The sequence below is a fragment of the Meleagris gallopavo genome, chromosome 23, assembly GCF_905368555.1.
Source record: "Meleagris gallopavo chromosome 23, MGAL_WU_HG_1.1, whole genome shotgun sequence".
Lineage (NCBI taxonomy): Eukaryota > Metazoa > Chordata > Aves > Galliformes > Phasianidae > Meleagris > Meleagris gallopavo.
The window spans coordinates 3,259,571-3,286,064 of record NC_139426.1 but is presented as its reverse complement, the minus strand read 5'-3'; the positions used below and the strand labels follow the sequence as shown (position 1 = coordinate 3,286,064).

The 26,494-nt window shown below is 47.6% G+C and overlaps 1 protein-coding gene across 20 annotated transcripts; it reads left to right on the top strand.

Moving 5' to 3' along the window:
* Positions 1–1,555: 1,555 nt before the first annotated feature.
* Positions 1,556–23,918, top strand: GPR157 (G protein-coupled receptor 157). 20 transcript variants are annotated; one of them, XM_085242551.1, is made up of 15 exons: positions 1,640–2,007; positions 2,483–2,578; positions 5,417–5,689; positions 7,926–8,024; positions 8,624–8,830; positions 9,222–9,300; positions 10,261–10,359; positions 10,845–11,010; positions 11,983–12,098; positions 12,417–12,580; positions 12,905–13,021; positions 19,917–20,130; positions 21,101–21,295; positions 21,709–21,972; positions 23,177–23,918. In XM_085242551.1, exons 9-14 carry the CDS (start codon positions 12,009–12,011, stop codon positions 21,928–21,930), a joined length of 1,002 nt encoding a protein of 333 aa, XP_085098677.1. In that variant the 5' UTR covers positions 1,640–2,007; positions 2,483–2,578; positions 5,417–5,689; positions 7,926–8,024; positions 8,624–8,830; positions 9,222–9,300; positions 10,261–10,359; positions 10,845–11,010; positions 11,983–12,008; the 3' UTR covers positions 21,931–21,972; positions 23,177–23,918. The 20 variants fall into 20 exon arrangements, 16 of the variants coding, with proteins under 16 accessions (XP_085098677.1, XP_085098676.1, XP_085098681.1 ...); XM_085242550.1 differs by having other exon boundaries at positions 11,977–12,098; XM_085242555.1 differs by adding an exon at positions 7,180–7,474 and having other exon boundaries at positions 10,845–12,098.
* Positions 23,919–26,494: the final 2,576 nt, after the last annotated feature.

Sequence of the window (26,494 nt, the reverse complement as noted above, 5' to 3'; positions counted from 1 at the left end):
AGTTTGGTTTAGCAATAAGGGCACTCTCTGTCAGTGAGATGGGTTCAAGTGCTTCTTAAGAGTCATGGGGCCTTAAAGTCTCATCAAGTGTAAGCTGAGCTGTAACTACATCTGTCAGCTGCTTTCTGAGCTCTGGAGAGCTTCCACTGGTGAGACCCATCTTTTATGAGCCTGGGAAGGATTATGGCTCTGAAGTGGCGGCAGCTCTTTCAGTTTAGAGGCAACAGTTGCCCCTGGTGGGGCAGGATGCCAGTCTGCCTTCAAAACCTGTTCAGTCATGGTGCCAGCATGCCGGTGAGAAGCCTTGGATTGCTGGCTTCCAGATATGTGCACTTTAATGAGGTTGTTAAGCTTAATCTTTCTATTCAATATAAAGTGTCTGAACTGTCTGGGCAGCCATCAGAATTCCCTTGCTTTGTGGTGGCTGCAAATGAAGTGTATTCATAGCATTTAGACCTCCTTGGTTATGTCAGACTAATACCCACCTGTTCTTGCCAAGTCTCAAGCATTTGGCTTCAAACCCTGCATTCAGAGGTAGCTTCCAGGCCTGCCTTAACCTGTGGTGATACCCTAACGCCAACCCCAAGGAAGCAGCATGCAGCCTGGAGCTGGCTCAGCCTCAGGAGTGCACCTGGGGATGCTCCTCTGCAGCTGCAGCCTGTGTGAGGCGATGCAGGGGTGGATGGCTGCTCTACAGGACCAGGGGGATCCCAGCACAGAATGGTTGGGGTAAAGTAATTTCATGCACACAAGAATAGAAATTAATCCAAGCTGTCTCAATGCAGTGTGGTTCCCTCAGCCACCTTTCATCTTTCTAGCTATTGTTGCCTTTTTTATTTTTTGAAAGCTTTCTGTGTTCAGTTGGGCTATCAGAACCAGCTCTTGCTGGATACTGCCTTGCTGAGTGGGGGCACTTGACCTCTGATGTTTGTGGCACTTTCCAAATTGAAGGTGCAGTCAATTGCTGTTTGTAAATATGCCAACAAGTACTTCTTTATATCAAAACTGTGGGAATTGTTAGCTTAGAGGCAGAGATAAGACATTTTTAATTCTTTGGCAAACCACTGCCTTGCTAACAGTGAGATGCTGGCATTTCAGGGCAGCTGGGCACAAACCTCCTCCTACATTCAGCCCTTTTCTTGCTTCTAGAACAGACTTTTTCCCCCCTATGCGTGTTACTCTGGCCAAGAGGACTTGGAATCTAAGGGAGAACAGTAAATGTCTGTGCTGGAGCCTGTTTTATAACCATTTTTATTCTTGCCCCTCTTCCAAATAGGGAACTTGCAAATTTCTTTTCCTAATGTACAGATTGACACCAGGAGGCCGTGCAGAGCCGGGGAAGTCCAGCTCAGTCAGTGGAGCCAGACAGGGTCTAGCTGAGCTTGCAAGAGAGTGACTTGTCAAATTTAATTCTTTTTTAATAAATAAAACCTTCGGAGCAGCCTGCAGACAAACAGTGCAGCGAAGGGTTCATCTGGAGGAACCGAAAGCGGCAGGGTTGAGAGGAAGCAGGCGTGGGACGTCCTTGCATCCACTGTGCAACAGCAGTTAACAGCTGTGGGGATGGAGGTGTCCCGGCCTCCTGCAGCCTCGCACGGGAGCCGGGATCGCAGTGTGGCTGGCAGGGGAAGCCTTCGCCCCCCTGCGGCCGGTGGATGCAGCACGAGTCCCCGTAGTCCCACCAGGGACCGCGATGTGACCGAAGCTGCGTTACGTTCCTTTGCTAAGGGAGAGTCCCGCATTCATCCCCCCCACGCGGCTTTCCTCGGGGGAGACGAAAGCCAGCCCTCGCTGCCACGCGGTGAGCCGGGGCGGGCAGCGGGGCTGGAGCTGTGTGAGCCGGCAGCCCGGGGGAGAGGCTTCCGTGGGACTTGTCCGGGCTTGTTCGGCGTCGGCCCGGCCGTGCGCTCGCAGGGATCGCCCCGCTCCGTACGGATGAGCCCCAGGTGCGGGCGGTGCCGCGCTGCCCGCCTGCTCTGCTGCACGGGATGTGAGCGCGGCACGGAGGTGAGCTTCCCGAGGTCCTGGGGTCTCGCAGGAGCGCGCTGAGGAGCTGATCTGTTAGCGGGGTGTGGCGTTGGCTTTGCGCTCCCTTCGCTTTCCCTTTGTGTAGCCCTTTCGCCTGCAGGCTGAGATGGAGCGCCCGGTGAGGGGTCCCGGGAAGAACCGGCGCCCAAAAAAGCGGCCGTGCCCTGTTTTGTGCCCTGCGGGGAGCTGGCAGCTGCGTTGCTCTCACTGAGCACCAACTGTTCTCTCCGTCCTATTTCCAGTGCTGCTGCTGGCTCTGTGGGCTGTTCTCATAACCATCTTGTAACGGAAAGGGCAACGTGGGGAAAGAGAGCTCTTCTGGTTGATCCTTCTATCGAGCAGCAAAAGCACCTTAGCCATACCTGCCTGGGGGTGTTCTCTGCATGGCTCACCTGCTCGTTGGGAAGTTTCAGGTGTCTGTGCAAACTGCCCAGTGGTATTGTCTGGTATCTAGGCAGCTATTGGATTACACGGGAGGTGAAGGCTTGCTGGGAAGGACTGGCTCAGATGAGAACTTAAGAAGAAAACTAGGAGTCACTTCAGATCAGAGGTAAGCCAGTAGCAGCCCATTGGAGCTCATTGAAGTGCATCTGTGTGCACCAACACAGGCCTGTGCTCTGGTGTTTGGTGGTGTTTCCCATTCTGCCTATCTGGGAGATCTCAGTGAGGTGGATGAATGTGAAGTTTTTCCTCTGAATTTTGAAGAGAGAGCCATGCTTAACTTTTTCACCCATGATACAAAATCATGTGATTTGTAAGCAAGATATACCTCAGATCTGTACAGTCTGTTTTGGTATTTTATATGATGCGTGCTAAGTGTGCTTTGGAGTTCCCACTTAGCCAAAGAGAGTTTGGTTGATTATTGACTTAATAATTTTCGTGTGGCGTGGGATGCTTTTTAATTTTTCATGTAGTGGACTAGAGATAAGATGGGTTATTTTGCAGGAGCTGAAAGGGAACATGTACTGCTTGGTTACAATTGCCATTCTAGGGTAGCTTCCCTAGCTGTGCTGCAGGCAGCACAGTGCCCTTCCCCAGCCTTGCTATCAGAGTGCACCTCATCTGCTTGCACAGATGGGAAAGCCAGAAAGTGCTGAAAACAATCGTGGTCTTCACGTCTCCCCCATGGTTTGATGGTGGATGGGGAGCACCTTTCAGCATAGAGGATGATGGCAACTTCTGTCTGTGTTTGAAAGAGAGGAAAGAGCCAAGTTCAGAAGGAGGCTGAGAGATCCTTCATTGTTCTGGCAAAGGAGGAAGCTGTGCTTGATAAGCAGGAAAGGACAGAACTGCTGTGACAAAGTGAAATGTGTGCTGTGAGTCACTCTGGCGGTGTCTCCTCTGTCCCAGCAGATGGAATTGCAGGGGGCAGGTCAGAAACTTCTTGATTTGGTTAACCTTGTCTTTCCCAGGCCTATGTAGGCTGTAAAACCACGGGCTTCTTGACCGACATGCGGAGTAGGCATGAGCTGCTGACAGCTCTTGAATCCGGGTTTATGATCTCTGGCTAATGCTCATGCATTGCTTGGTTAATGAGTCATGGGTGCTTAGGTGTGGTGCACAGCCCTGAGAGCTGCAGTGCACTGTGCTCTGCCCACCTCATATACTGAATAATCCAGGACAGCCTGGTGTGCTTTTCTTTGCTGCAGAATGGAGCCAGCCAGAGGATGGAGTAACCTTACTTCCAGGAGCTATTTTAGTATTGCAGCCTTGGATAGATCTGTCTTTTTCAGGAGTCGTTGCTGGAAAGCATTCTGTCCGTGCCACGTTTCCAGAGATTAATGCCACTTGTGTGGATGTGAGAGCTCAGCTGCTAGCAGAGCTGTGAGCTGTTTCTGTAAGCTCCAAAACAGCAAATTTCTAAAGCCCTTCTCTAAGATGCCATGCAGGAAGGTCCAATGTTATGGCATTTGACAGATGGTCATGGAGCATATATGTCAGCATGTGAGCTTCTGCTAAAGTCTTTGGGTGATGAAATTCAATTTGTTTTGGTTTTGTTTAAATTAGATAAACTTTGGGAGTGAGGGAAAGGGAAGAGATAATACGTGGGAAGTTCAGTGCGTGAAACACCAAGGTGTGTCAGCTCTCTTGGTAACACAGGTGCTGGCTGTCCTAACAGTGAGGCTGGGCTGTTTTAAGGAGATTGCCATTGAAGTGAAAATGTGAGTGCTGGATATCTCTGAGCTTCTTCAGGAAAGAGGAAACAAGGCAACAAAAAGTTCCTTAAATGGTGTTTGGAGGTGAAGAGCAGGATATACTAGGATGCAGAAATAGTGAGCATTTTGCTTCACAGATAAAGAAAAGTGAAATCAAAAGATAAGGTGCACAGAATCCTGGAATGGCTTGGGTTGGAGTAGACCTTAAATATCATTCAGTTCCAACCCTTCTGCCATGGGCCTCATCCAAACTGTATGGGGAATTCACAGCTTCTTTGGGCATCCTGTGCCAGCCTTACCATCTGCATAGTGAAGAATTTCTTCCTTACTTCTAATATAAGCCTACCTTCTCTTAGATAAAAGCTGTTACCCCTTGCCCTGTCACTGTGCTCCCTGGGAACAGACCCCTCTCTAGCTTTATTTTAGCTCCCATTAGGAACTGGAAGGCTGCTGTAGTGTCTGGTCGAACCTGGCAAATGAATTGCTTAACTCTGCTGTGGAAGAGGGTATGAGTCCAGTTGTGTGTGGGAGGGTTTCTCCTGCGCTGCATGTGGAGGAGCTCAGTAAGCAAGGTGTATAATTGCATGGCTTTTTCTTGTTTTAATGTGGGGATTTAATATTGCATAAGCCAGTGAGATTAGCAAGGCCCAGCGAGACCTGCAAGTGAAGATTGATTTGGATGAGATGTGATAGATTTTAATTCCCATGCCTTTTAAGGGGCGGGAGAAGATTGTTACTCTGAAGGAAACGTAGGGGTATCCTTAACTGCACCGTGGTGTGAGAGCATTAGTGTCTGTATTGCTGGATGGATGAGGTGAGGTGATTCTGGCTGATAGACACAGCTGTCCTGTAGGTCGTAGCAATGTAACCTGCACTGCTTTCCTCAGTTTTCTCTACTATTTCTCAGTTTCTCAGAGTGCAGAAAGGTTTGTGGGAAGAAGCTGCTGAGGCAGATCTGGCTTCTATCTGCAACATGATCAGGGGCTACAAAACTGCAGCTCGTTCCCTGCTCACCTGCAGTAAGTGAGCCTGTGACCAAAGGCTGCGTTGCTCTGAGCTGAGTGGCCAGCTGAAAACCAGGAGGGTTAGGAATGTGGCAGGCTGGGGCTCTGCCTTATGCCCATTGATCTGCCTGCTGCTTACCCATCCTGGGCAATTTTTGCCTATTTTTGTGCTTTACAGAAAGGAGTTGGTAGTGTGCTTTGCTTTCCCTTAGTTCTGCTTTGTTTCAGACAGCCTGTGACTCACTGCGAAGGCATTGCCCCGTGTTCCTACAGCCTTGAGGCTGGCCTGGTGGCAGAAGGTGGGGTGGAGTTGCAGCTCTATCAAGAAAGCCGGAACTGCCTGAGTTAGCAGTGGCTGTGAATAACGAAGCAGGTGTCTGCACCTCCCTGGAGCACAGCGTCCCAGCGCCGGCAGCAGAAGGCTGGAGTCTGTCCAGAGTTCCGATGGACTTGGGGTGCTGCTGCCTGCAGGATCACCTCCTGCAGAACTGTAAGGAACAGGTAAACCTCTCCTCTAGGGCTCTGTCAGTGCATCTCATAAGGAAAGCTTCTCCTGTATGATTAATTGAAGGCTAACGAGAGATGTTAAGCAGTTTGTCTTGTACTTGGGGGATTAATATTCTGTAGGAAGCTGGGGAATGAGAAGTGACAGAAGTATGATTGTCACTTGTGAAACTTGATGTTGAGCAAGCATTCTAAGATTTGTAACATAGAACTGTTTCATGGACAACTTGTTTGCATCCCCCAGGTGTTACAGTAGGAGATATTATAATAAAAACTAATTTGTAAAATTGAGGAGAAACCCAAAACCCAAGATCTGCATATTGTAGGGATATGTGTTAAATCAAAGTCAGAATTTATCAAATGTATTATCTTAAAAAGAGGAACCTGTCTTTTAAATTACAAGTCAGGAAAACTATTTGGGGAAGTAAGATGTTTACTCTTCTACCTGAAGGCTGGTAATAGCAAAGCCAAGCAGCTTTAGGAGATGGGACAGAATTTGCTCTTGTTACACAGCCACTGCTGGAGGTTTACTGCAGCTTGAAGATGGTTTTTCTTGGCATGGCAGTTCATCCTAGTCAGCAGAATAGACTCAGCTAGACACAGCTTTTGATTCTGTGGCGTAGAAATGGACAAGGTTGCTGAAATAACTGTATGGAAAGATTGAGTATCCTGATCTAGTTTAGAAATTAGCCTTGCTTTAGGTAGGCCGTTGAGCTGGCTGATGTGCAGGAGTGTCTTCTAACATAAATATTTCTGAACTTTGATAACTGTCATTTAATCTTTTCATTTGGGTTTCTTCCTGTTGCTGAGTTTCACCCAGAAGTTTCACAGGTAAAAGTTGAGCTTTGCTTTGCCTTAAAACAGGAGTACTTGAATCCCCAGTGAGAGAGGATCTGCTTGCATCAGGCTTCCAGCAGTTGTTTCCACCTTCGAAAAAACCTTGGGTAATTGTTCAGGTACCCCAGCTCAAGGCTTGTGAGTGGATCAGTTGCAGCTTAAAACTCTCCTTGACAAAAGGAAGATGACAATGCTGGGAGTGAACTTGAAATAAATGTGCTTGATGAAATGTAGCTTATGGTATCACATAGCTCAGTGATGACAGTGATTCTGCAAATCTTACCTGACTGGACTTTTTACCTTTCTTGGAATGCAGTATTTCCGTAACAGGAGAGAATTACCGTCCTCCACACCCCTCAGCTTGTTTTATAGTGGTGCTTTCTTTACAAGCCAATTCAGTGTACTGTTATGTGATCCAGCAAACTTGTTCCTGTTGCTTTGTCACCCACAGGGTAACACTGAGGTCACTGTGAAGTGAAGCAAGTCTTGTGTTATCTAGTCTAAAGGGGAAACTGCCTTTTGAGGGGAAATTTGTAGCCCTTACCTGGTAAATACAGGTGAAAGTGTGATGTGTAAGCTTCCAGTGACACCCCTGGCCTTGAAATTGTACTCCAGCATGCTAACCTGCTCTATGCTGTCATTGTTTCCAGTCCCAATTCACTAAAGCAGAATGCTGTCCATGTGTACACAATAACAGTAAATTTGCCTGGTACTTGGACAAAAGAGAGATGAAAAAGATTTGGTGTTGCACAAGCTGCTGAAGCAAGAGAGATCCTCAGCTGATTGACCAGCATTTTTGTAGAGTTCTTCCAGCTCCAAACTAGCCAGACTGCTTGGTTTCCCTGTGAGACTTCAAAGCTAGCTGTCCATGTCCTCCCACAGCAGTAGAAAGTTTCAACTGAGTGTTTCATTTGTGCTTTCCCTAAAGCAACGGAACTCCTACAGGTAAGAAGCAGCAGAGGAGATGTCAAATGATTTGAAAAATTAAAAGCAGGACCACTGCCTGCTGCACAGATACAAGGCTGTTCCCCAAAGCATCTTTCTCTGGCCCTGTTGTGCTTAATTTTTAGTGGCTCAAAAAAGTTTTACAGTTCCCAGAACAGCCAATTCTGCAGTCTCATTTCTCCCCAGAGGAGGATGAGAGATGAAGTAGTATCTTCCTCTTCTGTACCTGATTGCTTTGCTCTTCTGTAGCTGTGCTTGTCCCTGACCTGGTATTTGCCTTTGAGGTAGTCTGGTTTGTTCTGATTCTGATGGGAAATGCAGGATGGATGATTAGGTCATTGTTTAAACAGACAGCTAGTTCCAGAGTGGGACATGTTTTCAGGGCAAGAAGGAAGGGACTGTTGTCAGGTCTTGATTCTGATGTTTTGAAATTGTTTGCTCTCTTCCTCAGGATGAAAAGGCTTACAGTCAAGAAGTGATTTGTTAATTAATCTCCGCTGTCTTCTGGGACACAGGGAATGGAGCTGCTGTTCTGTTATCGCAGTGCCTGGTGGGTATCTGTTCTGTGCTGTACCGTTTGATTGGTGTGCAGTTGCAGTTCTTCATTTCATCTTTGTCAGTCACCTCTGATAGTACATAAAGGGCACGAGCTCCCTCTGTCAACTACACTGCCATACTGTTCAATGGAAGCCACTGAACTTCATCTCATGACTTTGTGATAAACCCAACAGGTCTGTCCTGGGTTACTGTGTGTCTTCTGGAAGAGCATATATGGCAGATGCCATTCTGAAGGCTCAGTGACAGCCAGGGCCTTGGGATTTAACATCTGTTTCTCAATTCAATTGCTGAGTCTTGCCTTTCAGCTGAAGCTCCTGCCTTTCTTTGTGAGATGGAAGGCTTCTTATTCTTGATGCAAGGTGAATCAGAGAGCGGGAAAGAATTTTGTCATGGTGCCGTATCTTGCTATCCAAATGCAAACTTATCTTTGAATTTTTGGAATTCCTAACATTGGGAACATTAGGACAGAGAAGCTTAGATGTTTCAGAATGTGTATGGAGCATTACCAGAGCCTCACTGAAAGAAATAGAGGGCTGATGAAAGCCAAAGTGAACTTCTAGTCATACAGTATATTTTACCTTTATATTGCAGTGTCACACAAGACTCCCTAGGAGTAATAACCTGCTTGTGAGGCTATGATGTAAGAGTTGAGGAACTGCTTTGCCCTGAAGGTTGCCTTCTCACATGCTCAGATGTTTCCAGGAACTGAGGCGTGCAGGATTGCCAGATAATACCACATCTAGAGCAACTCAGGCTGTTCCACATGGATGATAGGGAAGTCAAATGGCTTTAATACATGTGAGTATAGGTTCCCTTTTTCATTTATTTTTCTGCAGATGGTTGTGTTTTCAATGAGTTCTCCTTCTAACACCACATGTGACATAAGAGCAAAGCTGTGCAATCAAGTGAACCCAACAAGAGTTCAAACAGTCTTGTGCTTTAAACTATTAAGCATCTGGAAACACTTCATTGTTGTGCTGCCTTGCCTGAACAGTGTTGTGTGAAATTTGGAAACTGAGATAAGGATTGCAGACATGAAAACTGGTTTATCTTGCTAGTATTTGTAATGCAAGACTGGTGGTCAAGAACAGAGTATCTGTCAGCTTATATCTCTGAGCCTCTGCTCCCTTGAGAGCTGTTTCCATTAGTACTGTTGCAGTTGCATCACTGACTCTTTCTTTGTCCCCAGACTCTTGCCTTCTGTGAATGAGAAGAAAGGAGAAGACTGAACATGCTGCCCTAACTTCTCTCCTTGCGTGATGCCAGCTGTGAGTGTTTCTTTGGCAGTGTCTTAGCTGGTTGTTGTGAGCAATAGTTAAGGAAGCAATCAGCAAGTATACTGCCCTAGAAGTGCTACACATTGTTGGGCCTGCCTCAGATCTCCCTGGCATGAGAGGTGGATGGGGATCCTGGTTGAGTTGCTGCCCAGATGTACTGTGTTGCATGGGAGCTTGGGTTGTCTGAAGGAACAGAGGGCTCATGTAAGAAATGCTGCAGGATGCTTGATGTGGCCACTGCATCAGGCACAAATGAAGAAAAGAAGATAAACATGTTGCAATTTGATTTGCTATTCCTTTTTTCTTTCCACATGAATATTACTGAGAATAAAATTCCTGCTACTAACACTGCGAAAAAGCAATACTAACTATTGGGAGAGGGGCCTGCTCTTAGGGAGAATTCATCTTAGCTTCAGGCTCAGGCTGGTAATGTCAAGTTGTCTTTGAGCCTGCTATGGGAACAACTCACCTGTAGTCTTTATTTCTGTTGGCTGCTGGTCAGCAGGTATGTATGGCAAGTATATGCAGTCAGTGGTCAGGCACCCAAGAACTTAGCTGATCTTTCTGGGGAGGAGCTAGATTTTAGCGATGCAATCAGCTATTTCTCCTTACCTTGTCTAGGTAGGAGTGAGACAAGGGAGATTTCTGGAGAAGACAAATCTAAGATGATAGCAGTTATTGTGTGTGCGTTGGGGGGTGGGGGGTGGAATTACACAAGCTCAGAAGAAGGCAAGTCCTTGCCAAAATCTAGTTGAAACTTACAGTACTTGTGCAGAGAATGAGAGTTTTCATTAATTCTGACGCAAAGAGATTGGCTTTGTTTAATATTCTATGGTTCCTGCTGACTTGGCTGGGTGTCATAATCCAGGGATGTCAAACCTTAAGCCTTTTTAAAAACACGAGCTATGACTTTGGTTGCCTACACATCTGTATGCCTTCTTTTTTTTCCAGACATGAACATAATTGCACCAATTACAGGGAGTTGTGCAACTTTACGAACTGTCTGTAAAAGTTCTGCACTTAGAAGATGGGTGGCCAGAAGGGAGCAGAGTATCCTTCTGTTGCAACTCTTCTGAAACTTCATCTCTACCTTTGCAGGGTGTTTGTCACAAGACAAATGTTTTGAGCTAGTACACCAGCTTTCCTGACCAGCTATTACTTTTGATGGCTTTTTAGCTTTAGGTTTGTTCTTCATAGAGCAAAGATAGCAGTCAGTCCCATGCTTTCTGGGGAGAAGCAGGATGTGGTTCTGCTTTTTAACTTTACTGCATTATAGGTAATAAATGGCTTTAAAAAATCACTGCACTGCATAGTGCCTCTCTGTATTCCCTGTAAGTGCCTTTTATAGTGCTCTTGGCCAAAACAATGCTACTCCATATGATACAATGACTGGAATGTGGTTGGGGCAATGGTCAAACATTCGGGGCTCAGCCTGTCTCACGTACTCTGTAATTCCTGAGCAACTTTGTGTTAATAAAGTTAGCAGGTTTGAATTCCAGTATATAACAATGCTTTGAACCTTAACTTTGGTGCAGTAGTGTTCAAACCAGGATGGACAGTAGTGTGTGTCTGACAGTGGGGGTCACTGCAGATTATATTCCATGTGCTCTCTGCTACCTTGGGAAGGAACCCATGATGCAAACAGCACTGAAAACTAAGTGTCATTGATGTGATGTGGCTGATTCCCTGGTTAGACAAACGGTAATAGTTGCCCACAAGTGTGGGAGCTGAGCAGTCAGCATCTGCACGTGAATTAAATGCAAACATTTTGCTTGGTTCACTGAAGGAGGGTGAGGAGTACAAAGTGGTGCTTAACTGCATGTTTCCAGAATCTGAAGATGACCCTGAGCTGTAGTGGTTGATTGGTCTCACGTTAATGAAAGATCTAATCTCCGGAGCTCTGTTTTACACCATTTCCCCTCAGCAGAATTGTCTCTTTGCTGCTTTGCACTTCAGATGACTTGTGTGAAGATTTGACTAAGGCTTCTGGCACAGGGACCAGAGAAGCTGGCAAACCTCGTGACTTCCACTTCAGGGGACTTCTTATTAGCTTTTATATCCTTGTCTCAGCTGTGTTAAAACCACAGGCTCTAAGCAGAGCTTTCTGTTGTGTGATACTGTGAATACTTCTAATTCAATTTATGGTAAAGGTCGCATCCCCAAAATACAAGTGCTTAGCCTATTTTCTTGTTGCTATTGTTGTTTTCTAAGAAAAACACATGGACAACAACTCCAACATCTTAAATGTGGTACTTTGGTTTGACTGTGAGTGCCTTTATTTTTGTTCAACCACAGCAAGCAGGAACATCCCATATTAATCTCCTAATTTAAATTTGAAATGAAAAAACTGTCACAACACTGGGGCCATCCTTAATTCATGGATTGTGCTGGCTGCATTCCAGCAGTGTAGCTAATTACATTCTGCCCACATCAAACTGTCCTTGCTGCGGTGCCTTTTTTTTTTTTTTTTTTTTTCAGTTGCTGGCTTGAATTTTTTGTAATCTCTGCAGCCTGACTTCACATTTTCAGTGCTAATGGAAAGCTGCTTACAATGACTAAGCATCTCTCTCTGATGAAAGGGAAGCCCTTGGGTTGCTGGGCAGAGGCAGCACAGAGCTGGGTAGCAGTGAGGTGCCTTGGTTTGGTAGCTGTGTGCACTCTGCTCAGTTGCAGCTCAGTTGCAGAGGAGATGGAGCACCATGACTTCACATACCGCATTTGTTGATCCCCAGAGGGGTGGGAAGCAGGAGAATGATGGTGTTAACCTGGAAGTAGCAGCAGCAGAGGAGGTCAGTCTTGCATAATTGGGATAAAATGGGAATTCATATAGCATTTGTTACTTCCTGAAGTCCTATAATTCAGAGGAACTTGCTAGAGCTGCCATCTGGGGGCAGAGCTCTCCTGTTAAGCTCTCTCCTGTAGCTCTGTTAAGATTATTCCTTCCAAAAGGGTCACCTGTGCAGGGCTCTCCACCAAAACTGCCTTCCTGCACAAGGAGTCAGGGCACGCAGCACACGTGGCTGTGTAGCTCCTCACTGCTGTATGTGTTCTGTACTTCTACACGTATTGCAATCTTGGTTCCAACAGAACTGTTCTGTGTATAACAGCCTCCCACTGTGCCCAGCTTCCAGCGTGACCTTACACGTGTGAATGCAGAGCTGTTTGACCCCAGTATTTGCCAAGTAAAACCCTTCAAATCTCTGAAAGCTCCCAAGAAGAGCTGCATGAGAGCTGGCTGCAATGTCTGCACCTGTTTGGCTGTGCCTTGTTGGTAAGTGTTCTAAATAGATACATCTCCTCCTTCATCTGGCAGTTCTGCAGACTTCTTACTTGAGTCTTTTAAAGCTGAAGAAGCTGTGCTCTGATCGTCATCTCTGGTCATTCTGGAGTTTCTTCAGCAGCCCTGAGTGTTTTCCATGAAGCCTGTAGTGAAACCCTGGGCTCTGCTTTGCCGCCAGCTCTGCTGTGGCGGCTGCAGCTGCGGGACGTGGCAGCCTGGAGCGGCAGTGACCCCTCGTGGGCAGAGGGATCGGGCTGGGAGGTGCGCAGCTGTAAGCGATGCTAAGTCTCTTCCTTGCACGTTTGTTCTCTGAAGCTGTGATGCGGTGTCCGAAGTGTCCAGAGCAATCGTGTTTTCTCAGCCCTTGGTGAACGCAGAGTTGGTGTACAGCTGTGTCAGAGGAGCTGGAAAGAACCCAGGACTTCTGCTCAGGTACTTTTCCCATAGTCTCTATCCCCAACAAAAGCTGTCTTGTTTGACTGGCACCAAGCTAGGGGAGATGCACAGTGCTGTGATTTCAGCCCCCAAATGATGATTGAAAGCTCTGAGTCATGCGTGTGCAGATGTCACAAATCTTTAAGAAATGATCTGCCTTCTATTACTCAGTTTTGAAGCACTGACTCTGCATGCCCCGCTACTGAGTGATACCTTGTGTGCACAAATTAACCGTATTCCTCCTTCTAGAAAATCAGAAGAGATCCAGCAACGGGTCCTGTGCCTGTGCTGTGAATTTCTGATTGCTGAGGGCAAAATGTAAAACTCTCAGTAAAACTCAGTAAAAATCAGAATTTGCATTTCCAACTTAATTGTCAGATTCCGATTTAAATGTCAGATATTCCCTTCTGTATGATTTTAAACGTTTAGGTCAGGTTATGAGTTGTTGGAATGAATTATCTCGCAAGACTTCTGAATGAGGCTGTATTGTAGAGCTACATCCATCACCCCCAAAAACCCAATGCTCAGAAGCAGGGGCCGAAGATGGAGTCATCTTCATCACATCTGGATGTTTGCTATAGGAGTGCCTTGTTTCTTTTGTGCTGTAAAAGTGGAGGAAGGAAAACCAAAAAAAAGGAGGAAGCCAAAAAAAATAAGAGCAACCACTGGGAATGCAGCACTGACAAAACTTTGTCATGTGTTTTGTTGTGTTTTTTTTTAGGGTCAGATGGTAGCTAAAGAAAGTCTGGAATAGCATTTAGTGAGAGTTTTGGTGTCAGACTGTGCTCAGGGGAAAAGTGAGTCTGCATTGCTGCAAGTTCCTTTTCCTATGGAGATCATGCAGAGGGCGTCAGGCTCTAAAATGCATTTCTTCTAAACGTGGGAGCCTATTTGATAGCTGAATGCTAAAGGTGAAAAATGTATGCAGGAGGATCTTCAGGAGGAAGGAAAGCACGTGGCAGGTGCATTGAGGCAACTAGAGGCATGTCAAGCCTGTGTGGAGCAGAGTTTGGCCTTCTAATAACTTGCAGGAAAGTGCTGGTGCAGCTTTTCCTTGGATGTGGATCTGGAGCAAAAGCAATGGATTTGGACAGTGCAGGAAAATGCTAATAGTGCAAAAAATCATGAAAAAAGAAAGCAGTTCAGTCCTAGTTACCCTGAAAAACTTGGATGTAAAGTTCTTAGTGCAGAACTGGTCAAAATACAAGAAATAAAACGTTGCGGAGCCCCTTCTAAGTTTGGAAGATGGGGATGTAAAACTGAAAGTGCACTGTGACAGAAAGCAGTATGCAAATACTGAACTTGTTTTTGAAGATCTTTCTGTCAGAGATGGATGTGCCTGGTGGATGGGTTCTGGTTGCTGAGAGAAGCTGGGAGGGGGTGAGACATCAGGTTCTATGGGTCAGAATAAGCCGCGTTAAAATTAGCGCTGGGATGTTCTGCTGCTCTCCAGAAAAGGACGAAGCTGCGTTAGGGAGCGAGGCACAGAGCAGTACCGATCCCCGCTGGAACCCGAGCTGAAACCGAGGGAATCGAGTAAGGCTTCGAGGCGGTGGTTTGTTGCGGTCGATCCGGGTGGGCGTATGGCAGAACCCTCGTCCCGTGCAGCAGGCGCTCCGGGTGGGCTTCGTGTGAAAGAAACGAGCCGGCTGCGGGCTTCTCGGGGGCGGGGCGGCCCTCCGCCGCTCCCGGCCCTCCTCCGGCCCTCCTCCTCCCTCCCCGCCGCCCTCCTCCCTCTCTTTCCCCGCGCAACCCGGCGCCCGCCGCCGCAGCCCGGCATGCCCCAGCCGCTGCCCCCCACGCGGCTGTACGCGGCGGAGCGGGCGGCCGTGCTGACCTCGTGCGTGCTGTCGGCGCTGGGCTCCGGGCTCCTGGTGGGCACCCACGCCCTGTGGCCGGAGCTGCGGACCCGTCCCCGGGAGCTCCTGCTCTACCTCTCCTTGGCCGACCTCCTGTCTGCCCTCTCTTATTTCTACGGGGTGCTGCGGAACTTCGACGGGACCTCGTGGGACTGCGTGCTGCAGGGCGCCCTGTCCACCTTCTCCAACACCAGCTCTTTCTTCTGGACCGTGGCCGTTGCCCTCTACCTCTATGTCACCATTGTGAGGGGCTCGCCCACGGGCGCGGGCTTGCTCTGCTGCTTCCACATCGTGAGGTGGGTGCTGTGGGTCCTGCGGGCCCCTGCTCACTCTTTAGGGATATGGTGCCTTCCTCAGCTTCCTTTGGAATGTGGGGTTTGCTGCTTCCCAACTAACCCACCCCGATATTCCCCACTACCACATCCAGGAGAAGACGTGGAGATGTTCAAATAGTTGGCTTAAAGGCACACAAAAGTGTGGCAGCGACTCAAAATCCTGGCTTCTTCCCCTCTGCTGCCTGCTCTCACATCCCAGCAATCACACCTCAAACTAATTTGTAATCCCTGCTCTGCTTGAGCTCCGTTTCCTAGACTTCCCTCATTGGCAGTCTGTCTGTCTGTCTCCCCATCCCTGGGCGATTGCTGTAACCCAGGGAGAGCATCAACCACAAGCAGCGTGCTGCAAGGAGAGCATGGAAGGTTGTTTTGGCACATTTGATTGAAAGCACACAAAGCAGCCCACAGTGGAGCTCGGTGTCTTGGTTTCTGCTGTTCAGAGAGCTGATTTTCCACATCATGTTTAGTAAAAGCCTTCATTATGCAATTTAAGCTTGGGTAATCATGTGCTACCTCTGCGCTGAGCACAACAGTGATCCCTCAGTGCTCTGTGCTGCCAGGCTTTCGCACTACAGTTGTGTGAGGAATGATTGGGTTTAAAGGAAAAGAAAAAAAGCATCAGATTAAGGAAAGCAGTGCATTTTCTTTGGTCTGCTTCTCAATGGATGTCACCTTTTATTTTCAACTGCATTACTTGGGAGCTGATGGGATTAGAGTTGAGTCCTGGTAAAGGTGGGCCAGTGCAAGACTGGCAAGCAAGGTGAGGTGGGAATCTGGGAGGAAAGGCTGAATTCTGCCCTACCTGTTGCAATCACTGCTTGATGGCGAGGTCTGCATATGGGGAAGCCCAAGGTGCCTCCATCTAATTTTCTTGTCTGCTCATCACTCACTATGTGAACCTGGTTGGCGCTTAAACTTCTCCCTCTGGTTTAATGTCACTCAGCATCCTTGGGCTTCTTGGTGAGTTTCCAGATTTGCCTTCAGATCTTCATAAAATGCCATCTTCAGCTGAAGGTAATACTCAGCTCTGCTTGCTCCGTTCAAAAGGCAGCATCCATAGCTTTCATGTAAGCCCTATTACCAGGTTTTGCTTCGTAAGTAACTCACTTTCTGCACAGAGCTGATGTTTGGAGCATCATCCTGCCTTATGATGTATGGAAAGCAGAGAAAACCGTCACAGGCTTGTCCTCTTCCCATCACCTCCTGACACATCTTCCTTCCCCTTCCCTACATTTCCATCACTACTTGAGAACTTGCCCATAAACACACAATCTGGGCATGGTGCGTGATGGGGGCTGCCCCCACACGTTCCAGTGCTTCAGAATGCAGCCAGGAGGATTCTGTGGTTATGGCTGGAAAATCTTGTTGTGCTGCACAGCCAGGAGCTGCTGCAGCTCACTTTGCAGGTTGCCAATGCAGTCACACAGCAACCACTGCGTGAAGAGCTGTGCTGAGACACACGCTTGGAAGGGATGGGAGGCAGGACAGGATTCTGTTGGATTCTGTGAGCTTCTCAGTCCTCACCAGCAGTTACTCACTGGGCGAGTGTTTGTAGCAATGAGCGTGTGTCAGACACTGAGCATAACCAAACACTTTGCTCTTAGAGCTGGGCAGAGCCAGCTAAACATCTGCTGGAAGTCAATACCTGGAATTTTCTTAGGGAAATTAGCACGTTGCTAGGATGAAACCTGATCAACAGGTTTGTTCCTTGCTGAGTCGAGTTATGGTAATGTATTCACCTCTCCTAGAGCCACACAGGGCAACTGCAGGCTTCACTTTGGTTTTAAATTTGTGTTGAGCTCAGATGAGCTTTGAAAACAAGTTTACAGTTTGCTTTGAAAATATTCATAGTACTTGTAAGGTGCAAACTGTGGGATCCAGAGGGCAAGTTTCCAGGCAGCCTCACTTGTTCTGGGTTTCTGAATCTCAAAGCATCACTTGGTTGGGTAATGGTTTCTTTGCTGTGAGAGCACCTGATCCAAACTGAGCATGAGGAGTGGAGCAGATCACAGCTTGGGATTGCTGCTGGCTTTGTCTCTGATAGCAATTGCTGTTGACCTCTGCAGTGTCTATGCTTTGTGATAGGGCTCTGCAAGTGTTTATAAATGTTGAGAGAGTACGAAGGATTCTTTGGGTCTGAGACCTCAGAGGGCTATTTCTGTCCCTGTGTCTTGCCTCAGGTGCAGAGATCCCTTGGTGGTTCTGTCTTTTAGTTTATAAAAGCTGTAGCTCAGTGCTAAAGCCAGCTGAAGGGAGCTGCCTGGTGCACTGCTGTTGGCTTCTAACATCTCTCAAAAGAGCCTGCTTGCTATCAGCAGGTGGTACTTTGGTACCCAGTTAATGTTTGGGTTGGAAAAATGCAGCAATTGGAGCAGGTTTGGTCTGCAGTTGTGTTTACAGCGTGTGCCTGAACCTCCTGAGCTGGGCTCGGATCTCTGGAAGCTGACTTTTCTCTCTTGGAGAACAAAAACTCCGCTCCCCTGCGGGAAGTGCCTGCATGTTGCTGTAGGATCTGACCTGTGCTGGCTGACAGCAGCAAATCTCTCCTGCTTGCAAGAGCCAATGGTGGGGGAGAGGAAAAAAAAGCACCTGTCCAGAGTAAATCAAAATGTGGTGTTAAGCAATTTGACCCCAGGCATGCTGAGGACAAGAAAACCAGCAGGGTTTAAGCCGTGAGCAGCTGCGATGTAAGGGTTCTTGTCTTAACTTGCATGAATGCAGTACTTGTTAATCTGGAATGAGATGCTGGGTTGTATGTGTTTGTATTAATAGATGTGGGGTGCTGTATGAGGGAAATAGGTGCTGTTGTGTCTGCCTTGGGGATGGAGTTGCAGCCTGTTTTCCCTTTTATCTCCCACACTGATAGCATTTAGATTTAAGGCCCACTTACATAATTACCCTTAGAGGCTCAAAGCAGAGGTTCTGCCTCTTTGTGCTATCTTGAATCCTTTTAATTCCAGTCTTCAAGCATACTTTGGGTGTGTATATTGTGTACAGATCTGATTCTTCTAGATCAGTATGAAGCACTGGTATTTTCCAGTATTGGTAAGCTGTTCCCTAGGGGTTCTCAAGAAAAACCTAATCATGAGTCTGTTCTCCTTTCTACTTTATTAAGTCATTTCCAAATAAGCTAAAGATGAAGTTCCTTGAAACATCTGATTTTTCTCTAGAATCCTTCTAACTTCCCTTTCAGTTTGTCATCCTTTGTACTTGTGATAGCCTTCTGATCCCAATATGCTGCTGCAGTGATAATGGAAGCACAAATCACGCTCCTGATGTATGGCAGTTCTCCATTTTTCCTTATACTGGTTGGATACTTGATTTCTAGTGTTCTTGGTTTTTTTTTTTTTTTTTTTTTTTCAGACCCTCACTGGCTGTCTGCTGTTCCATACTGTAGCCTCTTAACGTGTCTATATGTCCTCACACTGCTCTCTTTTACGTTTATACTTAATAATTTGACCCAGTTTTATATTCCTGTATCATTTTCTTTCAGTTTCAGGTCACTGTAAAGATAATTATTTAAGCAAATTAGTTTCTTGATGCATTCCTTTTTTCCTTCATGCATCTGGAGAGACTGGGAGGATCATGCTGGAAGCTCAGTCTGTGCTCTCTGAAGCATTTCTCACCCACTGATAAACTTGTAAGCCTCTGCAGAAGCTTTTTGGGAGGGTGAATATGGGAAAGGCAGGAGGTGTGCTCAGCTGAGAGCAGGCCAGAGTTACAGCCTTGAAGTGATGTGAGCTGTGATGGGCCAGGGCAGGACTGTAAAGTCCTGGGTATTTACAGCAGCTGGAAAAGGGCTCGGGTGTTTTACATTTGGCTTTGGGGAATCTTTCAAGTGTTTGCTTATGGCTTCTTGTGGGCAGCCTGAGATGCTGAGTGAATTAACCATGCGTGTCAGCACAGTTACTGTTCTGCTACATGCTTCCCTATACTATCATCTGCTGTCAGGAAAGAAGCTGAAGTCAAAACACAGCTCCAAATAATGTGAAACTAGCTCCTCTTGGCTTAATTACTTCAAATCCTGTTGCCACCAGTGCTTTCCCTGACAAACAATTCTCCCTTTGTCCTTCAGAAACTATTATTTTGCTCTCAAAGTATCAACTGTACCCCCTTTAAAGCCAACAAAAAAATCAATACACCACTACCATCACCAACAGTAACAAAACAAATATTGCAGAAACGACAGAATCAGATGGTAGATTTCTTTGTCACCTGTGCCAAGCATCACTTACGAACCAATGTAGGATTTGACTGCTTATGTTTTGAGAGCTGTGAATGGGCCAGCTTGCTCCTGCACTGCTGGGTCCTGCAGGATGATCATGTTGCAGTGTGCTCTGGCTTGCTGAATCTTGAGCCAGCCCAGAAGGGGATGGGAGGAGTGGATGGGATGTCTCTTGTCTTGCTGCACCCTGACTGCTTGCTGCACAGGCCAGGTTCTAGTTCTGATCCTCATTATGGAACATCATTATGTTTCTTTCCTTTGTGTGTCCTCTGGGATGAGAACCCAGGTTACTAGAGTGAATTTGAAATGGGACTGCATGGGCTTGCATTCCTCATGAATGTGCTGTCAAATACTTGCTTGTTGCTGTCACTTCCCTTAGGCCTGATGCAGGTGTGCTGGTGCTCTGTTTCTCCTAGACTGTGTGGGGACGCACTGTGTCCTCGGCATGACCCTGCTGCTTGTTCTTTCCACAGCTGGGGAGTCCCCCTTGCCATTACGATTGCAGCTGTGGCTCTGAAGAAGATTGGCTACGATGCTTCCAATGTTTCTGTGGGCTGGTGTTGGGTCAACTTGGATGCAGAGGATCGAGTGCTGTGGATGCTGCTAACGGGGAAAGTTTGGGAGATACTGGCCTATGTGACTCTGCCTGTGCTCTATATCCTCATCAAAAGGCACATCAATAGAGCGGTGAGTGCTTTGCTGCTCGCAGCTCAGGTTACAGGCTTATTATGTGATTGTATCCTCCGGTGCTCTGAACATTTTGCTGTGTTTAGCAGCTATATAGACAGGAATTGCTTCGTACACTGCTGAAATATATCCCCTGCTGATTCAGCAGCCTGTAGCATCGTTACACAGTGACTTTGCTCCAGAAGAATATAAAAGCCTCTTGAAAACCTAAGGGTTATGGAATGAAATGTGAATCCTGCAGTAGGAACTGGAACTGTGTGAAGGACAAAATTGTAATCAGTCATCCATACAGTTCCACTTGCACCAAGCCCCTGGCCTTACCTAACCAAACAAAAAAACATCAAAATCAGATAATGTACTGAAAAATGTTGCCAGTGCACACCTTCTTGATGTGGTGAAGCCACAGTGATAGTAATGGACAAACACAGCTTTGGTTAGGGTAGAATCCCCCTAACAAGCTCTAGGACCACCATAGTCCTGAACTTTCCCAGGGGAGCTGGGGCATGTTTGCTCGTGCCTGTCACCACCAGCAGACACAAAGCAGACAGGACTCAATGTTCCAGCAGCTGTCGAAGATAGCAATGTGACTGCCTGGAAAGCTGATCCTCACCAGCAAGGCTCACCCTCCTGCTTGCCAGGGACATGCTCTGCTCTCCTGTTCGCACTCCCTGTCTGACCCTGGTGGGAGCAGCGCTGAGAGCCACTCTCAGTGATCATAGCAGGATCTGAGCAGCTGCACAAAGGGCCTTCTGGACTGGGGAAGCCTTTTCCTATGAGGAGAGCATGCTCTTAAGGAAGAGCAGCACCAGCCAGAACTGGTTTGGGCTCTATTAATGGTTTTTACAGGGGTGGTTCTGGCACAACCTGAGAAATGGTGGGAGTGCTGCTAGGGGGGTGGCATACAATATGCACACAAGGGGCTTTCCAGCTTTTTGTTCACGTTTCTGTCTCTCTTCCATCTCCACAAAAGCATGCAGCTCTCTTAGAGTATCGTCCCATTCTCTCAAGTGCACCTGCTCTTCAGCCATGGACTTCCACAGCAGACAAGAAGTTGATTCTCATCCCTGTCATCTTCATCATCCTCCGCATCTGGAGCACTGTGCGCTTCATTCTGACGCTCTGCAACTCCCCTGCAGTGCAAAATTCAGTCCTGGTTGTCCTGCATGTAAGTATTGTCGAGACAATTCATTAGAAGGAAAATCTTGGAGGGGAATAAATCCCTGTTGCTCTTAATACCACGTTTTGTGCCAGGATGCAGCAGTGGCTGGCAGGAGCATCTGCTCTGGGATGCTCAGCAGTGCTGTTCCAGCAGCATCTAGTGGGCACTGAGTGTAGCTGCAAGCGGTGTGGCTGCTGCTAGGAGAAGGGCAGCAGACTTAGAGCAGCAGCACTGGATGCCTGTCCTGCAGCAGAGTCAGTGCTGCTTTTGGATGCAAGGCTGTAATTTCCTTGGTGTTTTCCTCTTGTAGGTGGAAGTTGCTGACTCACAGTACTGCAGCTGGTCTGCCCAGACGTGTGCTCTTCTCTTGGAAGTGCCAGTAGGAATAGCACTGCTTAATTCCTTTCTTGCCCTTGCAGGGAATTGGAAACACGTTTCAAGGAGGTGCCAACTGTGTTATGTTTGTCCTCTGCACGCGTGTGGTCCGGGCTCGGCTGCTGTCCGCCATTTGCTGTTGTCACCACGATGATGTGGGTTGGCCTTGGCGAAGCTCAAGCAGCAGCCGGCAGCACCCAGGCCCTGCTGAGAGCGAGGACGTGCCGGACCCCGAGCAGACGAAGCCCCTGCTGCCTACAACCTGAAGCTCCTCTGCCCGTGTCTTGACACTGATTCCATCCTGCTGGGTAACTTGCCTATGCACTGCTTCATAATCCAATGCAAAGGGTTGGGAAACAGCAGTTGGCAGAGGGAGAAAAAGGGTTCACCTGTGGGACTGCTCTTGATTTCACGTGCCGTGCATGTATCTCTTCTCTACTATACAGTTGAGATCTATTTAGTGCCCCAAGTGTGGTAATGCAATCCCTCTACTGTGACAGGGAGGCAGAGGATCAGTGACTCCTCTAAGCTTATGTAGGAAGTGTGCAGAAACAGAAACCTGGCAGCAGTTCTTTGTGGTTTCAGGTACACAGATGCTATGTGATGTCGTTGCCTTGGTAGGCATTGAGCTGGGCTGAGCTGCCCCGCCTCATGGAGCAGCCTCATGGAGAGAAGGCTGAGGGGTGTCCCAGCTCTGTGAGCCATCCTCTCACATACTCCTATTTTTGTTACTTCTAGACCACAGAACCTAGAGGAAAACAAGAAGGCAGATTTTTAATTAAAAAAAAACAACACACAATTGTTTGTATTTTCTATAGCAAACATTTGCAGAAAGAGCAGCAGGCTCATGAACTGCCTGGGGAGAGAGGGCAGCTGTCAGGCTCCCGCTGCTCCCAACGCCCAACTGTTCAAACTCTACTCTTGTTAGTTTAATTTTAGTTACGTTAACAACATGCAGAACAGCTGAATGATACAGTGAGCTCATGCGAGTAGGCAGTCTCTTGTTTTCTGAGTGAAAACTTAGCATTCTCCCGATTAAGACATGAATGTATTTAAGCCCTCTTGTACATCAGCCAGGGAAAAAGATACAGCCTACAGAGAAGCTCCTCCTGGTGTCTTTAGTTTACCACTGAAGCTGATCACAGTGAAGCACAGTGGTGGGATGAGGGGGAAGTTTGGTGAGGAAGGGCTGGAGATGGGATTGTAGAAATCCTTGGCTGCTCCTGGCAGGTCCCCTTTGGTACTAAGTGCAGAGGCAGGGAAGGGGCTGGGGCAGTGTCCCCTGCATCAGGTGCCCATGAAGATGACTTAGATCTTCCATCAAACCTGGACTGGAGCAGTTCTGTTCTGAGCTAGTTGTGAAGATGGCTGAGCTTGGGGTACCTGGCTGTGCTTTAGGAATGGATCCTCCATACCTGTTTTCAGCTGCTGCAGGGGATGCCCCTCGAGTTCCATCCTGTTGTCCTGGCTCAGGGGAAATGCTGGGTTTTAACTGTTCTTCATTTCGTGTAGGTGTGGGATCATCCCCGAGCCCCACAGGGGGAGCTAAAGCCTGGGGAAAAGCACTGCTGGAGCGGCCGAGTACAGTGAAGATGTCCCACTCCTGTGGGTACAGATCCCTGCTGCTGCAGTCTTGGACTTTGCTCAGGATCCTCTGGAAGATACTGTGTGGCTCACTCCAGCTTCCTGGTTTTCTTCCTTCTTTCTCCTCTTGTTCCACCATACATCTTAAATTTGGAGTTTGGCTTTTCAGTCTGACAAGGCAAATGTGTTGTGAGGTCTGGGGTGAGCGAATGTGGGTGTAGGGAAACTTTAGTTGCTGCTGAATAGGACTGCCCTGGGTGTGGGTTCCAGTCCTCGTGTGTGAGCTCTGCTGGGGAGCTCTGGCCTGGCTCACGCTCTTCACTTGAACATGGACAGACATTGGTTTTGCGGTGGAGATGGATGGTTCCTCTTCATGCTTTATTCCTCCTCTCAGTGGTCATGGGCTGTTCCCAAGGTTTGTGGTGGCTGCATGCTTACTGCCTGCTGGGGATGTCTGAACTCTGGGGACATCTGGGTGTCTTCTCACAGCAGGGAGTGTGCATCTGCTGTGCTCTGTTCTTGGCATGTGGGTGCTGGATCAGAGCTGGGAAGTGTCAGTTTGTTGTTTGCTGTTTGCAGGTGCTGTTTGAACCTATTGACGACTCCTTGCTTGTGTTTTTTTAAGTATTTTCTCCAACTTCTACAAAATAAAGTTTTGTTTCTTTACCAAGGTGTTGTTCAAGCGTGTTGTGGTGGGCCTTCAGTGCCATGAAGAATATGGATCCAAGGTCTTTCTTCAGGTTTCTTGTGTGTACCTTAAAGGTTGTGCTGGAGGACAAATCTCTTGTGTCTGTGTAGACAAATGCTTCTTCATACCTCTTTTGTGTGCATAGCACACAAAGCTTTTCCGATCTTTTATCAGTTTGAGCAACCTGTTCACCACTCTGCATTATGTTTGATTCCCACTGGCCGATTGCTGTGAACTGTGATAAGATCCAAGCGCGTGGGCCTTGCTTTCCGTACATGCTGTTGACCTTATGGGCTGTGGCTCTTCAGCTATGCAAGATTACAAACATTATCTAATGAAAATACAAATTGAATTTCCTCCATGTGAGACCATGCTGTAAAGTGTGTGGGACTAATGCTGGTGAGAGCTGGAGCTTTCCCAGGCCTTGTCCAAATGAAGAAAGTTCAGATTTTTATGGAAAAAAAAAAAAAAAGGGGGGGGGCAGGCTGTCAGCTGAGCAATGCTGTGTAAGTTGTATGCACTCCAAGCAGTGACAGAGCTTTTCTTGGCTGAAAACTTCATCCATCTCACAGGACTGGGAGGAGCTGAGCCCCAGTGCAAGCAGTGATGCAGGCCTATGGCTATTTTTACAACTGATTGAGCAACTGTGTCTGTTTCTAGGGTTGCACATCTGAGATATTTGCTTTTCTGTAGCTTAGAATTGTATCCCAAATTGATCCAGAAATGTTCTCTGCTAGAGGCCCGCTGCAGGGCCAGCGAGGAAATGAGTCCAGATGCTGCAGAGAGCAAGCAGAGGGAAGTTTGTTTGTTCTGCAGTGTTAGAAGTGATAGGCAGCTCCTTGCAGTATTTTGGCTGCTCTGTCAGGGGGATTTGCTGACAATGCTCTGCCTTGTGTCTACAAACCTTTGAAAAAATGTTAGCTTGCACTTCAAGGGTTGTCTTTTAGTTAATTTATCCTAAATACTGCTGTGACTTTGCCCCTTGGAGCTCCTCTGCTCAGCTGCTCCAACGCACAGACCTGGCCTTGGTGTTAGAATGCAGGGCAGGAGCTGCGTGCTGGCTTCCACCAGCTCTTCTGGGGGTCTTACAAGTTCAGAGTGGCTTTGAAGATCTCAAGATGGAAAGAGCTGTAGGTATGGAGTGTGTTGTCTGCCTGCTGCAGACTGGAGGAGTGGAGCCTGGTGAGGAGAAGGAAAAAAAGGGCTGCAGAGAGCAGAGCTCGTTAAACAAAAAGAGCTGGAAGGCAACCAGGCAGAAGATGAAGATGACTTGGGGTGGTTGAAAGGAGAGGATAAAAACTCTCATCCATGCAAACCCGCAGGGAGCTACAGAATTGGATGCAGTGGCACGAGGTGGCAAAAGGCAAGTCTTGGCTGGCACAACCCTGCTTCTGTCCTGCACAGAAAGGCAAACCCACTGAAGTTCAAGAGGGCACTGTGGGCATTTGGGCAGTCAGGTGCTTCTGCTGAACGAAGTGCAGATGGAGCTTTAATATCCAAGCATTCCAGTGCTTTCTGAAACATCTGCTTCAGCAGACAGTCATGCCAATGGAGGAAGGACTGGACAGTTCTCAGAGCCTAATCCGGTAAGTTCACAGATCTGCCTGCCCCTCTGTTCTTGTCTGGGGGATGTGAGGCTCTTCTGGGGTGGTCTGACAATTGCCGTGGAAAAGGAAGAAAGCTGGCAGGATGCCTCCCAGTACTGCCTTTGTGCAGCCAGGATAGGGTCTTGCTTGCCTCCTAGTTGCAGAACTTCTTGTGTGCTGCTATTATCTGCAAAATGGGCCTGTTTTATCCAGGATCTGCTTTTACTGTTGATAGATATTCAGATCGCCATGTCTATGTCTTGCTTACCTGTCCAGAAGCCACTACACAGCTAATAAAGCAGTATCTATGTGTGACTTGTTTGCAGGTAAATAACTTGTTTGCTAAATTATGTCTCACTTCGAGGCTCCTGCTGTAGCTCGAGGCTATGTGTGGTGTTGACTTACCCCTTCTATACATACAGTTCCTTCCCAAACTGTGAGTGAAAGAGCTGCCCATGTCACTCATGGACAGGCTGTGCTGTTGGAGTGTCTCCTAATGAGACTCCTTACCCCAGGCACTGCAGCTCCCAGCCTAATGGCAGCTTTTCCATGGCTTGCTGCTGCTGTTCTTAACTTCATGTGTTGTCAGCAGATTGACTCTCCTGGCAGGTAAGCCTCATCTTTTAATTATATTTGCCCCCCTTTTGGCAGAGATAGCAGGATGTTGTAGGGTCTGGCTGTGAGCTGGGTGTGAGCAGTTCCTGCATGCTGGCGTGGGAGCTCTGAGGATGCAGTGGACAAGTGCAGAGGAGAGAAAATAGCAGTGCTGGGTTAATGCCTTCAGGCAAATGCACTGTGTTCTGGCAGCCACTGCCTGGCAGATGATTTGCTGAGAGAAACGTGATAGTAAAATTCCTACAAAGTTGGCTCTCTTGGTGCTGGCTCTGCTCTTTGCTCAAGTCCAACAATCTGAGCAGTTGGAGGCAACAGTTATTGCCCTGCAATTACTGTGAAAGTTCAAGAAGATTTGCT